Here is a 16,859-nt window from a genome sequence, read left to right as displayed (position 1 = left end):
ACACTACATAATTATATTAACCACATTATCTTTAAAATTACTAATTAGCAAAAAAAAAAACAAAAAACAAAAAACAAAGAAAATTACATGAAAATCAGATTTTCCACCCTTATTCCAAACCTGCAGATTCAGAAGCAAATTGATTAATCCCAATTAAAATTAATTAAATCCAGTTCCATCCAATACAATGGCATGAAGTCATTTCAAAGACAAATTCCAAAATACTTGATATTAATTCTGAAATTTCAAAGTACTTGATAGTAATGGTTTGCATTTAGAGTTAAACGCAGCAGGATTTGGCTATCCAATCCAGCAGGGGAAAAGATTATCTGCCACAGTGTCACTGCAAGCTGCACAAGGGAGAGGAAATAGACCATCTACTTTCTTCCCATTCACAAGATCATTAATTTCCATGAGTGGAAGGAGCTCTCCTGTTGGTAGAACAGCAGATCTAGATCCAACCCAATGTCTTCTCCCACTTGTTCAATATAGATTTTGATTGCCTCACTGGTCGTTCTGAATAACAGCTTCAGTTTTGAACACCACCACAACCACATAATAACAGCTCCTTGTGGTAAACCAAGGATATTAAATTAAAACTAAAAATAACAGTTATGCAGGCACAGCTGAGGCACAGGGAACTGCTTCACACCAAGAGCTAACAATATGAAGCTGCCTCCATAGAGTTGTCTTTTAACCAGCAACTATAGCCAATTGTTTGCACGTAAAAATTGGCTCAAAATATCTCAGCATTAAGTAGTTCATTAGTATAAGGGCAATCATGTCCTTCTTTCATGCTTCTAATATGCCTGCTTTGAGATTTGAGTGTTTCTCTGCTGCCATTTAACTAATTTCTCTGCATAGCCAAGGAAAGATTCAGTCAATAGCTGACATCATATCTCCAAGGGAAACCATAAAGGGAAATTACAATACATTCTTTTTGACATCAATGATCATCTTATGATCACTCATTAGATAATGAGCAGCATAAAACTTAAAAATGCTTTTCAAAGCTCCCAGCTCCTGCTGTTGTTAAAAAATATCAACCTTCCAAGCATATCTAATTCACAAAGGATTTGTCAATTTGTAGTCTATCTCCAAAACCTATTCAAATTACTTTATTATGTCAACAGCAGGTTTTGCTATTACTTTATGAAGAAATATGGAAAAGCTGGAGAGTGCAGTACTGACCACAGAATTCCCCTTCCAGTTTTTTAAAATCAAATTTCTATCTGTTATGGTTGTAGAGATATTCTTAGAATATGTGACAGATTTGTAGTTAAATGGTCAAGGGATTATATAACATGCAATCCATGTGTCAGTAGAATGGAATCTACTGGTGGACTGGATTATCCATCTCTGTATCATTTGCACAGCAAATTTGGGAAGTGTGGTGGGAGAGGATGGAGGAGGGAGGGCATGAAGTCTTATTATATGAACGGAACTCCATCTGCACAGCACTGGATTTATAGGAGGCACAAGTGGAATATATGGAGTGTGGGATGCAGCCCTAATAATGCTCCTGGCTGCAATCACAGCCCTTTGTGTGTGTTTATGTCTTCACATTGCCCATCAATTTATGGCAACCCCATCAATTCCATAGGGATTTCTCAGGCAAAGAATACTCAGAGAGGGTTTTACTGGCTCCTTTCTCTGAAATACAGCTTACAGCACCTGGTATTTAGTATAGGCCAGTTCTGCACTAACGTGAAATATTATTTCCATTGTTTTAATCCTATTGGGTTTTACATTTCATATTGCTGAATGTTATATGAAAGTGAACATATATGTCCTTCTTTGCATCTTGTATCCTTCTCTTCACCTTATGTTTCCTTTCTAAACTTCACTGATATTATTACCTGTTGTTCACATGGAAGCCATTCAGCTGTTATTGCTGCTCATTACAATTTTTTTCCACTTCTCTTCCTCATCATCTTTTTGGAAATGGAATGAGAAGAACCTTACAACATTATTTTTAAAATGCAACTATATTTTCCAATTTACTTTTTGAAAATTATTACTACCAACTGCCCTTAAATAGCTTTTGCTTTTTGTGGGTTTTTTTTTTAAATAATGCTGTCCATCTCCATCTTCCAGGAGTTCTTTCACTGTTTATAATTCTCAGTTCTCTGTGAGACCTGCATTGGTGTACAGGATTAAAGTGGCGATCCATTGTCCACAGAGAATATAGGCATCAAAGTACTGTGCAATGGGACTGTCCTTTCTACTGATCTGTCAGCATGTGCTTCTGAGCTGTAAATATATCCTAAATGGGCAATAAAATATTTATAAGCATTTTAGAGGGAATTAGATTTAACACACATTTTCATATTATATAAAGAGGTATGTAAATTCCAATACCAGGTTAACTAAGGTTAGAAGATGAATTAAGTGGTTTCATTTTTGTACACTTAATTATTCTGTTTAAGAATATCTTCAAGAAGGACAGGGTAATAAAAATTCAAATTAGGTGTAATTTTTCTGTGTTAACAGAAAGTCTGCTGTAATTTGCAGCAGTATCTTGTAAATCTCTCACAGCACTCTCACAGCACTCTCCAACTTCAGGGTAGCCTTTTAAGCATATTTCAAAGCAGTGTGAAGTCTAGCCTATAGGCAAGATTGCTTATCTACAAAGCCACCTGCCTAGTGTAATTTAGATGACTGGTTTGTGAAAAGATGTGCAAATGGCAGAACATGTTTAAAAGGATTGTCCTTAATGCTATTTACCAAAAAAGACAATTTGGAACTTCAGCTATCCCTCAGAGAGCCCAAAACCATAAAAATGAATGTATTTGCATTAAATTCTCCTCTTCTCCTTCCTAAGCCCATACAGAGTTGCCAGCTCCATCCACTTTTCACTGCTCTTTTTTCTGACTTCACAAGAAACCCAAGGCTCAAGTTTACTTACAGTAACAGACACAACCTTATTTACATGATGGAGGAATTGGCACAAACTCCTCTTTTCCACCATGTAGTATATACAATGTCTTATGACGGATCTCCATGTATGTGCATATGCCCAATGACTCAATTTGTAAGACTGCCACCCCTTATGTGAGAAGGGAAATTATACATATCAGCACATCATGGATGCAAATCTCTGAGTATAAACTGATTCTAGAGACATGATAGATGCTGATGTGTTCCTTACCTTTACTGCATTGAAGCAGAATAAATATAGAACAACCACAACTATAAAACTTCGGGAAATACTGTAGAGTGAAGATATCATCCCAGCAGCAGCTGAAACACAGAAATCAACATTACTTTCCCTCTGGATATAGTTACTGTGGAACAAATCAAAAATGTTAAATATTTCTGTCAACTTATTCCAAGTTAGTCTCAAGCTGTTTTGCTTGGATGAGTTAAATTAGATAATAAAAGGAGATAAATTGTTGGATTTTGATAGCCCAAAATGTTAATCTGAAAAAACAATATCCTAACATAGATTAGATTAAACCACAAGACTAATGTTGCTTTTTTCAGTCATTTTAAAGGTCAACATATAAAGATAAAGACAAACAATGAGCCTCTTAGCTCCTATCACACTCCCATTTCGTTTCATATTGCATGGAACACCTCCACAGATAGAGGAGACTTCCCACTGCAGAGAGTCGGCCCTTAGTTATGGAGGACAACAACAGTGATGGAAAGGAGCAAAACTAAAACACCAATCCTTCCTCATCACAAACAAATCCTAAATGCTTCTGCAATGCCTGAAGTGCACATAGGATAAGCCCATCAATAGCTATCAATCACGATGGATATTTACCGTTTCCTATATCAGAGGCAGTTGTCCACCAGCAAAACCTTCTGCTTGAGACACAAGCAGAAAAGTTATATCGTATTGCCTTCTGATCTGTGGCTTCCAGGGAGAACTAAGGTACATCTACACTGCAGGAAAAAATGCAGTTTGGCTTTAAGTGCTGTAGCTACATCCTGTGGAATCCTGGGGTTTGTAGTTTTACAAATTCTTTAGCCATCTCTGCCAAAGAGTGCAGGTGCCTCAGAACAGTAACAATCTCAGGATTCTTTAAAATGGAACAATAGCAGTTAAAGTGGTATCTAACTGCATTATTTCTGCAGTACAGATGCATCCCTAATCAGCACTGTGGAAAACAAGGTGCCTTTGGTCTCATCTAAATTGGCTCTTCTTCTATTCTTATTATATGTAATATAATAAATTGCTTACCTGAACCACCAAATAACAACATATCTATCTGTTCCAGGAGATAGATGCAAAAAGTGTTGATTTGTGGGAAAAGGCCAAGAAGAGAAATTGCAGGAAAGCAATATAAAAAACCTGGAATTAAGCACACATACAAACAGAAAATAAGATTACTGGTTACATATGAAGGTCTCATATGAAAAAATGGTTTATAAAAAAACGAAGAAAGCATTCAATGAGAAAGAAGTAGACAAAAGGGAAGAACTGGCAGAGAGCTTGACACATAAAGAAATGTTAAAATAATACAACATTGAAGATTATTTTCTGAAATATTAATAATTCCCTGACATATGGTTTAACTCAGGGCTGGAAAACTACAAAGGATCTGAAAGCCAAATTTCTTCTTATAGGATCTGCACAGTCTGCTAAAAATCACACACACAGAGAATTCAGGGTGATGGTTTCAGTGACTGAACCAATATATATGTAATGTGGTCTTCCTACTGCTTTCAGCTTTGCCAAGCACTACCATCTTTTTCAATAAGTCATGTCATCACATACATCAAAAGTACAATAGCCTCACACCTTGGGTAAATGACAGGTCCTAATGCACAGCTTCTGGAAGAGATGAAGAAATTGAGCCAGCAGATGAAGAACATGGAAAAGGAATTTCAGAATGAATTCAAAGATATCAGACAATCACTGGGTTGCATGGCTTCAGAGATAACTCAAATTAATCAGAAACTGTCTACTCTGGAAGGCAAAATCCAGAGACTGGAAGAAGTTACAGATAAATTGACACAAGACAGAGAATGTGATGCTTTGGTAATTCTGGATTAATGCCTAAGAGAAAAATGCCTGAAAATCAGAGAACTATCTGATCAACAGAATGAAAATATTCAAGAAAAGCTGTTGGGTGCCTTAGGCGCATTACAGACGGGCCTAAGAGGCGCCGTCCTTGCGCTGCGATTACGCGCGAGGGGCGGCGCTTCCGGACGCGCCTTGCCCCTCGTGCGTAACCGATACGTCAAGATAGTGGTGCCCTATACAGATGGGTGCCGCCATCTTGACATAGCGGATGCTCTGCGTCCGCACGTCCCAACCCAGAAGAGACGTCGCGAGTGCGCACTTTGGCACTTGCGACGTCTCTTCCGGGTTGCCGGAAGGAGCGCGATTTTCATGCTCCTTTTTTGCAGCGCGGAGGAGTCGCGCGGTTTGGCTGCTGCGGCTCCTCCACGCTGCAACCGGCAGCGGCCTGAGACCGCCCCTTTTGGGCGGTCTGTAACGGGCCCATGTTGAGATGTTGGTAGATACCAGACAAGATTTCAACTAAGACATAGATAAGATGTTTCATGTAAATTATTGGGTGGCAAGACAGAGAAAATTGCCAAGAGATCTGATCATCTATTTTGTGAAAAAACAAATGAAGAACCGGATTCTACAAAAACATTGTGTGAAGAATATGAAAGTGGATAATAATATCTTAACTATTTCAAGGACATTCCTCCAAGAATTTTGAGAAAGAGTAGAGATTATGTTTTTTTTAACAGACATGTTGAAACAACAAGGGATACAAATTATATGGAAGAAACTGGAAGGAGGAATAAACAAGGAAGATACAGAATAGATATGGTTGTAAAAGCTAAAGATTTCTTTAAGAGATTTGGCAACGAATTTGCAGGGAGGAGCAGTGATGATGAAGAAACAATAAACCATCAGTGATAAGGGATTAACTGCTTGAAATGACAGATCATTGAATGGAGAAAACAAAGGAACTTCAAGACCACTTGGACACAATGATAGAGATAAAGTTTCTGATTCTAGTAAGGCTTAGCAATGGAGATTGAATTCCCTATGTGAAATATTAAAGGAATTAATGATGTTAAGAAGAGAAAACAATTTTTTCCCTAGTTAAAAAAATAAGAGTTTTAATTTGCTATGTTTACAAGAGACAAGAAATAAAGAAAAAGGACATTTTTAATAGCCCAAAATTAGGGCATCATTTTGCCTAACCAATAGACATAAGGAAGAAAGGCGTTGTTATCTATGGAGTGAAACAGATGGGCCAATTGAAACCGCTTCTAGCTGCTTTGGAGGCATACTGATTAAATGACATATGCCTCCAAAGCAGGCAAAAGCTGCGCAGAAACCACACTTAGGACCGGAGCAAAAAGGAGCCAGGATAATCCGACTCCTGGTGGTGCCAGTTGGTGCTTACATGCACAGCTCCCCTTGGGAGCAGGCCATGCAGACAGTGGGATTCTGACCCGATTCCATCTGGAGCAGACTTGGGCTGCTCTTTCATGCCCTTCTGCTCCATCCCCACACTAGCCAGACTCTAAAGCCTCATCAAGTTTTTCAAGATGTAAATGGTTAGTTTGTGGGAACTAAAATATAATTGCAAGGACTTAACACTCTAGTTGTTGGGATTTATGATCCCACAAAAACAAAATCAGATTTTTTTCCCAAAAATCAGATATTGGACAAAATCAGTCTTGAGAATTTGGAACAAATATAAAATGAGATTTTATTATAAACTGTTCTTATAGATTTGACTACACAAAGATTTTTTTAAAAGACAAACTAATTTGAAAGATAAATGGTTAACATAAAAAGGCATACTTTACATACATATTTACAGACATATACACTTACTTACATACAGAATGGACAATGGAAGATAAAATCAAGAGAAGAATCAGAAGATGAAGGCTGGGTGTTTCACTGGTTTTCTTATACACAACTAATCAATATATTCATGATATGAAGTCCAAGGCTTTCATGGCCGGCATCCATAGATTTTTGTGGGTTTTTCGAGCTATGTGGCCATGTTCTAGAAGAGTTTCTTCCTGACGTTTCACCAGCATCCGTGGCTGGCATCTTCAGAGAATGCTTGCCTGGAAAGGAGTTGGGTATATATATACTGTGTGAATCCGGGAAGGCAGGAGTGATTTGCATGTGTATTGCTCTGTTGCTAATGGAAGGGCTCAGGGTGGGAGGGTATGCAAAGGAGGATTAGTGTCTGCTTGATTAGTGTTCATTGTCTGCCGGGAAACCCTTGACCTTGGGAGATTTCTCATTTGCACTGGTGAGTTTTCTTCTTGCTATTTTTCAGGACTGGTAGCCAAACCTTGTTTACTTTAAGGGTTTCCTCTTTTCTGTTGAAATTGTCCAGGTGTTTGTGGATTTCAATGGCTTCCCTGTGCATCCTGACATGGTAGTGGTTGGCATGGTCCAGAACTTCATTGTTTTCAAACAGTATTTTGTGCCCAGGATGGTTTGTGGCATGTTCTGCTACTGCTGATTTTTCTGGCTGGCCCAGTCTGCAGTGTCTCTCATGTACCTCGATTCTTGTTTGCACACTGCATTTGGTGGTCCCTATGTAGACTTGTCTGCAGCTGCATGGTATGCGGTAAACTCCTGCATCTGTGAGAGGGTCTCTCTGGTCCTTGGCTGAGACTTTCTTCGTCGGTTTGTAAACCATTTGAAGGTTGTGCTTCCTCACCACTTTGCCTGTTCTGTCTGTGACTCCTTTGATGTATGGTAAAAATACCTTACCTTTGGGTGGCTGCTTGTCTTCCCTCATCTAGGTTTTTCTGGGCCTGGAAACCCTTCTGATGTCTGAGCTGGAATAACCATTAGCCTGTAGGTGCTTCAGTTCATCTTCCAAGATGTGGGGTTCGCAAATGTGTTTTGCCCAGTCTACCATTGTTTTGATTGTGCTTCTTTTTTGTTTTGGGTGATGGTTGGAGTTCTTGTGCAGATATCTGTCTGTATGTGTAGGTTTTCTGTATATTGTGTGACCCAAACGTTGGTTTGGTTTGCGGATGACTAGGACATCCAAGAATGGCAGTGTTCCTTCCTTTTCTTTTTCCATAGTGAATTGTATGTTGGAGTGGATGTTGTTCAGATGGTTCAGGAACACAACCAGATCTTTTTCTCCATGGCTCCAAATGGTGAAAGTGTCATCCACGTATCGGGACCAAGTTGTGGGCTTTTTAGGTGCTGTTTCTAGGGTTTGCTTTTCAATGTGTTCCATGTAAAAGTTTGCTATCACAGGACTTAGAAGGCTTCCCATTGCTACCCCATCTTTCTGTTCATAGAATCCATTGTCCCACTGGAAATAGCTTGTGGTGAGGTAATGTTCAAACAGGGCTGTGATGTCTTCTAGAAAAATCTGTTGGATGAATATTATGGTGTCCATTATGGGGACTTTGGTGAACAGGGAGACCACATCAAAGCTATATTCATGATAGATTAAAAATTATATGGTTTTAAAACTACAGAATAAGAACTTGGAACCCAGTTGTGTTCTAATATTGATAAGTTGTTTGTGAAAATGTATAAAATGTTATTTAAAACAGAGATGGAAGAGGATCAAGTGAAGGACTGTATGATTAATTGATCTCAAAACACTGGGTTTCAATTGTATTTGAGAAATGGGAAAGACTGTGGTCCAAAAGCCTGAATTTTACTGAGTTAAGATTTGAAGGATAAATTGTACAAGATGATGTACAGATGATATTTAAAACCAGAAAGGCTATCAAAGCTATGTAAAAATTCACCAAACCAATGGCAGAAGTGTGGTGGGTTTTTTTTCCATGTGTGAAAGCACAGAATGATTGGACTCAGCTTCATTTGATGATTGAAGATATACTGAAAACTCCAGTATTGAAGAAATCAGAATTATATATGCTGGTCATGCTAGTTCAACTGTAGCAGAGTGGTGCAGTATTTGATCACAGATGCAAGAATTATATATAGTCATAGATGGAAGGACTAGTTGATACCAATGCAAGAAGATTGTTTGTAAGTGAATATGCAGAGATGGTTTTATTGGCAAGAGTTGTTCTTGGGGGCAGGGGTGCCTCTGACTTCCTCAAAGGCTGAGAGAGTGTAATTTGCCCAAGGTCACCCAGTAGGTTTACATGGCTGAGCAAGGATTGAAACACTGTGCACCAGAGTCATAGTCCAATCCTCAAATGACTATTCCACTCTGGCTGTCTTGCCAAGGTATAGAAATCTTTATTCCAACATTGTCATCATCCCCTTTCAAATTCTTCTGTGGTCATTATTTTTGTTTCTTTGGTTTTGATTTTACACTTGCTTCAGTACTTGATCCAACTCTCTTCTAATAATATGATGTACAGAATTGTAAATATCAGAGGTCCTGTTTTTTCAAGTGTCACCAAAGCGAAAAAATATGGATTAAAATTATGAGTCTTCAAGGATCTTTATGACTGTTGTATGGGATTACCTTAAACCATTATGAAACCATAGAAAACCTCTATGGACACAGAAGTAACCCATTACATGGTGGCTCTTTGTAATGTGGATTAAACAAAACCTCTGAGCATCCCTAAATAGATTAATATATAAAACTGAGTTATAGTTTTTCACTGTCAAGTTTTAGCTCCTGGATATGAGGCTGCATCTAAATTTCATGTTGTTCATTATGACAGTGAAGTGCATAATATAGAGCAATATCACCAGACACTGGGAAAACTACATTTTTCAGTTAGTTTTTATGGAGCCTTATGGTACAGTGTACTCCAATGCAACCAACTAGGAAGACAGCTCCCTTATTTCCTTCTTCCTACAGCTTGCTCTGCCTGAACATTAATAAAAGTGACTGAAGAGAAGGGATAGGACTGGGATGCATGTAACAGTGTTCATAGGGAACAGGCTTTGGGGGAACCTTATTTCTGAGCCAATCAAACATGAGCTGAAATGGGGGAAGCAGCTCATCTGTATTTTCAGGTTAAAATGTGTAGAAATTGAACATACTCTGTTAACAACAGTATAAGAATTGCTGCTAAGTCATTAAAGCTGAAACTGTCATTAGAAATCTCAACAAAAATCTGATCTAAAATCCATTAGAAAAATTAGGAAAGGATGCATATTTATATTTCTCCCCCCCCCCCCCCCCAGTTTTAAAAAAGCAGTGAGACTGTTCAGGGCCACTGAGCAGGAATTTTTGCCACAAATTACAATCAGATTGTTTATACTGCCTTGGGGAGGGCATTTTGCAATTTCTGATGATTCTCTCTAGGGGGAAAATGTGTTGGATATGCAGGTAGAATAAAGCTACAAGCCCTAAACTTGTAACAATTGATCTATGTGTTTCAGTGTTCTGCTATACAGTGCTTGTCTATCATACTGCTTAACTAGGTTCTTTTCTTATACAGTACGAATTCTGGTTTGGCCCCAGGAATGGCAAGCAAAATGATGGGCCACAACTTAGGAAAGATCTATCTAGAAAGCCCCACTGGTCCATGTCACTGAAGGAGCTTCACAAAAAATGGAAACATTTAACATTCACCTCTGGACACAGCACTCACATAGGAGTTTCTACTGTAATTTCTGAACATTTCCCACAGAAAACAAAAGCTAGAATTCCAACATAAAAATAGACTGTAAACTGAGAGACCTGTGCAGCATATTAATAAAGAAATACAATGCATACAACGGAAGAGTATTTGTTACAGAAACAGAAATTAATACCAGTATGATTCTCCGAGGCTTCTTCCGGCATAGCTTTCAGTGTATGTTGAAAGCTGCATATGACGCAGGTACACTGTATGTTTAATTTTTTTTTTAACTTTTTACTTTTTACTTAGGCTATTTTAATTGGTTTTTAAAATGTTGTTTTAATGTGTGTTTATATTGTGAGATGGCTTGGGTCCCTTTTGGGGAGAAAGGTGGGATAAATAAATAAATAAATAAATGTGGGGATCAGTTTAGGACATGGCTGATAAATGGTAAGGGTCTAATTTCATAGGTCTCTCTGTCTCTACCTGGACTGCTTCGCTTAGCTGGCTGTGTGACATACTATTGAAAAGTTGAGAGGAAGAGAGATGGTAACATAGTAGGCCCTTGGTATTTACTGGGGTTTGGTTCTAAGACTCCTTGTGGATACTAAAATCCATGGATGCTCATGTTCCATTATATATGGTGGCATAGTAAAATGGTATCCCTTGTATAAAATAGTAAATCAAGGCTTGGTGTTTGGTTTTTTTCTGGAATGTATATATTTGTGGAATATTTTCAAACCGTGGATAGCAGGGGTTGGACTGGACGGCCCTTGTGGTCTCTTCCAACTCTATGATTCTATGAATCCATGGATAAAGAATCTGTAGATATGGAGGGCCGACTGTAACTACCAGTTCAGAGAATTAAAAATGGCTTTGTGTTCTCATAAATCCACATATATTTATTAGATTATCCAGCTCTAAGCAGTAAGTGACATGCAGTCTGAATCAACAGGTTACTAAGCAACCAACGAAGTAACTAAAATACATCTGCTGAAGTCAAAGGCCCATTCTTCAGCAATAAGGGAATCATTTGCCTAATTACACACTCATTAAGACAGGAAATTAAATCCAATGTTTAAAAAACGAATACTACAGTGAATTATGCCACAGAACCAATGAGGTGATCCTTATTAAGGAAGGGGCTAAATGACAAAATAAATAAATAAATAAATAAGTGCTTCTTTGGCAGACAAGCCACTTCAATGTGAATGGAAAAAGAAGAAGAGAACTATGAGTGACATGTTGAAACTATATGAAATACATACCATCCCTGCTAATTAGAAAGAGCCCAGATTTCTCCCTGTTGGATTTTACCTATTACAGTAAAAACGTCTACAGAAGCAAAAGAGATGAGTTTATAAAGTTAAAGGTTTCTGCACCCTTTAACAGTTGTATTTGTTGCACTGTTGTATGTCTTGAAGTCATTTCCAATTTATGGTGACCCAGAGGCGAATCTATCATTGGGTTTTCTTGACAAGATTTGTTCAAAGGGGTGGTGGTGTTTGTTGTCCTCAGAGGTTGAGTGTGTTGCTTGTCCAAGGTCACTCAGTAGCTTTCCATGCCTGAGCAGGGATTTGAACCCTGGTCTCTAAAATCATAGCTCGATGCTCAAACCTGTATGCCAGACTAGGTTCTCAATGGTTGTGTGGAAGAAGGCACTTCAACAGCTGTAACTTGTCAAGCACACTACACCAGCTGAAGTCCTTCTACCCAAATACTGAATATGCAGGAGCTTTTTCTTCTTAAAAATCTGGCCATTTGTCATGACACCTCCAGAGGAAGGCCAAGAATCCCCAGATCAGGAGGTGCCCTTGCCAATGACTTAAGAGAAGCCTAGGTGCTTAGTGGAGTTTGCTGAGTTGAGGATCTAACCTCTCTCCCAAAACGGTAACCTCGAGCCTCAGGAGTGATGGACCTGAAGAGGCATGGTTGCTGCAAAGAATTCTTCATAGGCAATGAGCTCTTTTTGTGGAAAGGTTTGCTTCATGAGGACTTTGATTACAAACTTCTAATGAATGACAGCTGACCCTTGGTTTAATCCTTGGATTTTGCAAGATCCTGTTTAGGAGCTTCTGCTCCAGGCCAGAGGAACTGCTAGAATAGTATTTTTGTACCCAGCTGGATAATGAGAAAATTGAAATAGTGAAAGAATTCCCATCCCTTGGATCAAACATCAGATTGGAGACTGCAGTCAAGAAATTAGGGGAAAAAACTAGGACTGAGAAGAGCAGCTATGAAAGAAATGGGCAAGATCTAAAGTGTAACAAGATAACTCTGAACACAAAGTAAGAATCGTCTAAAGCATTGTATTCCCCATCATCTCCATCATCATGTTCATATGTGAGAGATGGACAGTGAAGAAAGCAGATAGAATGAAAATACAGTCATCCCTCCATATTTTTGGCTTTGATATTTGCGGATTTGATTATTCACGGATTTCATTAATATGTTCTCTCTAGGACTGTCTAGGTCCTCCAGTGCAACTCTGTGGTCAACTTTAACTAAAAGTTGCACTGAAAGACCATTTGTAGCTACTGCAGTGCCATTCTATGGTCAGTGTATGTTGGACATTGAACACAGAGTTGCACTGGAGGACCCAGAGATACCTAAAGAGGTGTCCTCTTGGTAAAAACATAGTGTTTTTGTTATTTGCAGTTTTTCCATATTCACGGGGGTCTTGTTCCCCTAACCCTAGCGAATATGGAGGGACAACTGTACTCATTTGAGATGTAGTGCTGAAGAAGAGTGCTGAGAATACCATGGATGGCCAAGAAGATAAACAAATGATTCTATGATTCTATGAAATGGGTTCTTGAACAGATCAAGCCTGAACTCTTCCTGGAAGCCAGGATGAATAAACTGAGTCTGTAGTACTTTGGCCACATCATGAGAAGGCATGAATCCCTGGAAAAGACAATTATGCTAGGAAAGGTGGAAGGCAATAGAAAGAGAAGACCACATGTGAGATGTTCAGACTCAATCATAGAAGCAATGTGCTTGAGCCTACAGGACCTGAGCAGAGGAGTGAGGACAGGGGATCTTGGAGATGTCTCATCCACATGGTCGCCATAAGTCAAGGTCAACTCAAGGGCACTTAACAACAACAACCCAGCTTTAGCCCCAAAATATTTTACTCCTGCCTCCCTAGCCATTCCTTGGATGGAATGCCTCTAAGTACCTTTAGACTGATTTTTTGCTTCTGCTTCATCTTTGCCTGCTCCTGATCCCTGAAACGTTTGCTAGCCTTGACCACTACTTGTCTGATTCCTCACTGGACAAGGATCTGGGCACCTATTTGTCTTGGCCTTAGATACAAAAGGCTTATATTCACTAGCTGCATTAGCTAAATTTATAAACATACAGAGAATAGAACTTGTTGGGGTGGAGGAGGGACTAGCATTGTCCCTCTAATTTCTAATTACTGTTTTAAAAAAATTTTTAAAAAAGGAAACATACAGCATTCAGAGCCCCAATACCACATGTCTTCAGAACTGATTGGGGCTGCTGTTGCTGTCACACTTTCACCATGAGTCCCCTGTCTCCCTGCCTTATGCCTTACCCAGCATGCATTTCACTATTTTTTATTGTATTTTTTATTTATTTTCTTTTAAGTCACACAGTTTCAGAACTCTGATACAGTGATGTAAGTAAAAAAAAGGAATAACATACAAAAAAGAAAAGAAAAGAAAAAGGGGGGAAATAAACATAATTGGGTTGCTTGGGAATGGAGTGGGGGGCAGAGAGAAAGGAGGAGACATTGACCCCACATGATTGATGACAACACATTTACCCCAGAAGCAACATTCACACCTTGGGACGTTTGCTACTGAGAGCTCACGGTCAGGTTTCCCCCATCAATGAAAAGAGATCATTGGGGATCTCTTCTGATCTTCTAATCATTAGAGAATACAGAAGATGTGGGCCAGAGGATTCAAGTGTGCAATAAGTATTGCCAAATCTGCTTTTTTCCTAGTGTAACCATGGTTTAAAAAACATGTGTAGTAATTTCCAGTGTCATACAGATAAAACTCTGGTTCTGAGACAGTGTTTCTACTCAGAGTAAGGTCCACTGAGTTCCACAGGAATTACTCCCAAGTTGAGTGTGTGTAGGATTGCAAACTAAGAACAAAATTGCTCTTATCAGTCCTTGGAATTTCTGCAAGTGATTGAGCCAAAGCCCAAGTAAAGGTAAAAGGTAAAGGTAAAAGGTAAAGGTAGTCCCTTGACATAAATGTCTAGTCGTAACTGACTATAGGGGGTGATGCTCATCTCTCTTTCTAGGCCAAAGAGCCAGGATTGTCCGAGGGCTACTCCAGTGGTCCTGTGGCCAGCATTACTGCACCAAATGCAGTTACCTTCCCATTAAAGTGGTACCTATTTATTTACTTGCATTTGCATGTTTTTGAACTGCTAGGTTCGAACACTCAAGTATAGTCGTCTCTCCTTTTTCACAGGGGATCTGTTCCAGACTCCCTTTCAAAAATTGAGTTTCGCCTATATTCAAGTTCCATTGGCTTGAATTTAGGTGTGGGCATATGGGCATGTGCCCCATTCATTTCCCCTCCATTTGTCCCCTGCACATAAGCGAGGGACATGAGTCCAAAGACCGCGGGAATGGAAGGAAGACTGTACACATTATTTATTTTACTCCATTTTTCTGTTTTAATACACAACACTCAAAATGGCTACTCAAACCCCTTCAACATTAACAAATAAAATCAAAATTAGAGTTCATAAAACATAGAACAACTTAAAGCATCAAACAGCTAGTACATGTTTATTTATGCTTATATCCCAAAATTTCCTCCACGGAATTAAAATCAATAAAAACCTAAGCCAATTAAAATAATAAAATGAGTTAAAAGGCATCCTCAAAGCCAGCATTCATAACATACTAAAGATATTCTTACAAAGACACTCCTATTCTTCATGCATATATCTTACACTTTCCTACCATACCTCTAAGGCAAGAATTATACAGTGGACAATATCTATAATGATTCCCTCAGATTCATGTGGAAAGTTTTATGTTACAACAGATGCATAGAACAAATGCAAAAACTGATTTTAAAAAAATCTTTTAAAGAGCAGTTCAGAGCAGAGAAATGATGGGAAGCATATGAACACTTTCCACACCCATAACTTCTCTACTGTATGTCCATCTTCAGACTTCTCCCTGTTCCACATCCATTAAGATATATATGTGTGCTTATCCTCAAAAATATGGTAGGTTTTTTTTTGGGGGGGGGGAATAAGGAATAAAGTGATAAGTGGAAACAACACAGTTAAACAGATTAAAAAAAAAAAAAGCCTATCTGACTCCTGTTTTTCAAGCCCTATTTTTTAACAGCAAGAAAAATAAAATATGCAATTTGTTAGGAAAAACATTAACTTCTTGAATATTTAAGACATGCTGGAAAAAAAACAACAGTAATTATGATGTTGATAGAACTGTCTACTCGTATCTGGCCAGCTAGAGCATAAGCGAGACAGGTAAATCAAATAAGGGCATCACATTTCTATCTTCAGAGGTAAAAAGCAGAGAATGGGTACATTGCAAAATACATGCACCAGACTTGACTGTACTCAATTTTTGAACAACTTTTAACTCACCTATTACATGGTCTCTAGCTGCTTGAAATGATCCAGGTGAGAAGACTTTCAAGCCATATACCGTATAAATAGGTGGACTTCTGTTCTTAGATCCTGCATCTAGCAATAAAATAAGGCCACACAATAGACAAAAATATACAGGCCTGCTGTATGTTATCACCTGGTTGTGGCCCTGGAAAAGAAGATGGACAAAATATATATTTAATGTTCATGGAACACACATACCCCTTCACACATACACTTGAAAAAATTAGTTACTGTATATGTATCTCAAATATTACAGAGTAGCAATAACTACATATTTTATTCATTTTACAAATATAAAGGCATATGCTACATATACAAAGGTTTTTCTTAACAATTTCCTTTCTGCTACACACCATTCACATCAAGCATTGACCTTATATTTAAGACAGAAAAAATGTTAAGTCTTAACCTTCTAGCCATAAGCAAAATAAATGGAATGACCAATGCATTGTGAGAACTTCAAGGGCCTCTTGTAATATTATCTTTAGCAGATGTAGTGTGGATTCTTTTGACATTGCCCTGTCTCATGAGAAGAGGAAGAATCACATGGGAAGAATCTGTTGTTTAAAAACTTCCCATAGGGCCAACATTAGCCTGACAAAGGTGATGCTGGAAAGTACATGGACTCTGAAAGTCCAGCACAAATTTCTACACTACACAGCCTGGGGACATGGCTGGATGCATTGTAGTGCTCACATAACAGTGTGGGAATAATTGGGCAGACTGAATAAAACTCC

General features: G+C 38.6%; 1 protein-coding gene across 1 annotated transcript in view; it reads right to left on the bottom strand.

Moving 5' to 3' along the window:
• The window catches only part of PCNX2 (pecanex 2), a 152,839-nt gene that overhangs the window by 98,876 nt on the left and 37,104 nt on the right, over positions 1 to 16,859 (bottom strand). Inside the window, 3 exon segments of the mRNA XM_042446562.1 lie at positions 3,152 to 3,243; positions 4,193 to 4,303; positions 16,096 to 16,267. Of these exon segments, the coding sequence (XP_042302496.1) occupies positions 3,152 to 3,243; positions 4,193 to 4,303; positions 16,096 to 16,267 (375 nt within the window).

This window comes from Sceloporus undulatus, chromosome 1, assembly GCF_019175285.1.
Source record: "Sceloporus undulatus isolate JIND9_A2432 ecotype Alabama chromosome 1, SceUnd_v1.1, whole genome shotgun sequence".
Classification (NCBI taxonomy): Eukaryota; Metazoa; Chordata; class Lepidosauria; order Squamata; family Phrynosomatidae; genus Sceloporus; species Sceloporus undulatus.
The sequence above is the reverse complement of the archived record's forward strand: the minus strand, read 5'-3'. Positions and strand labels throughout refer to the sequence as shown.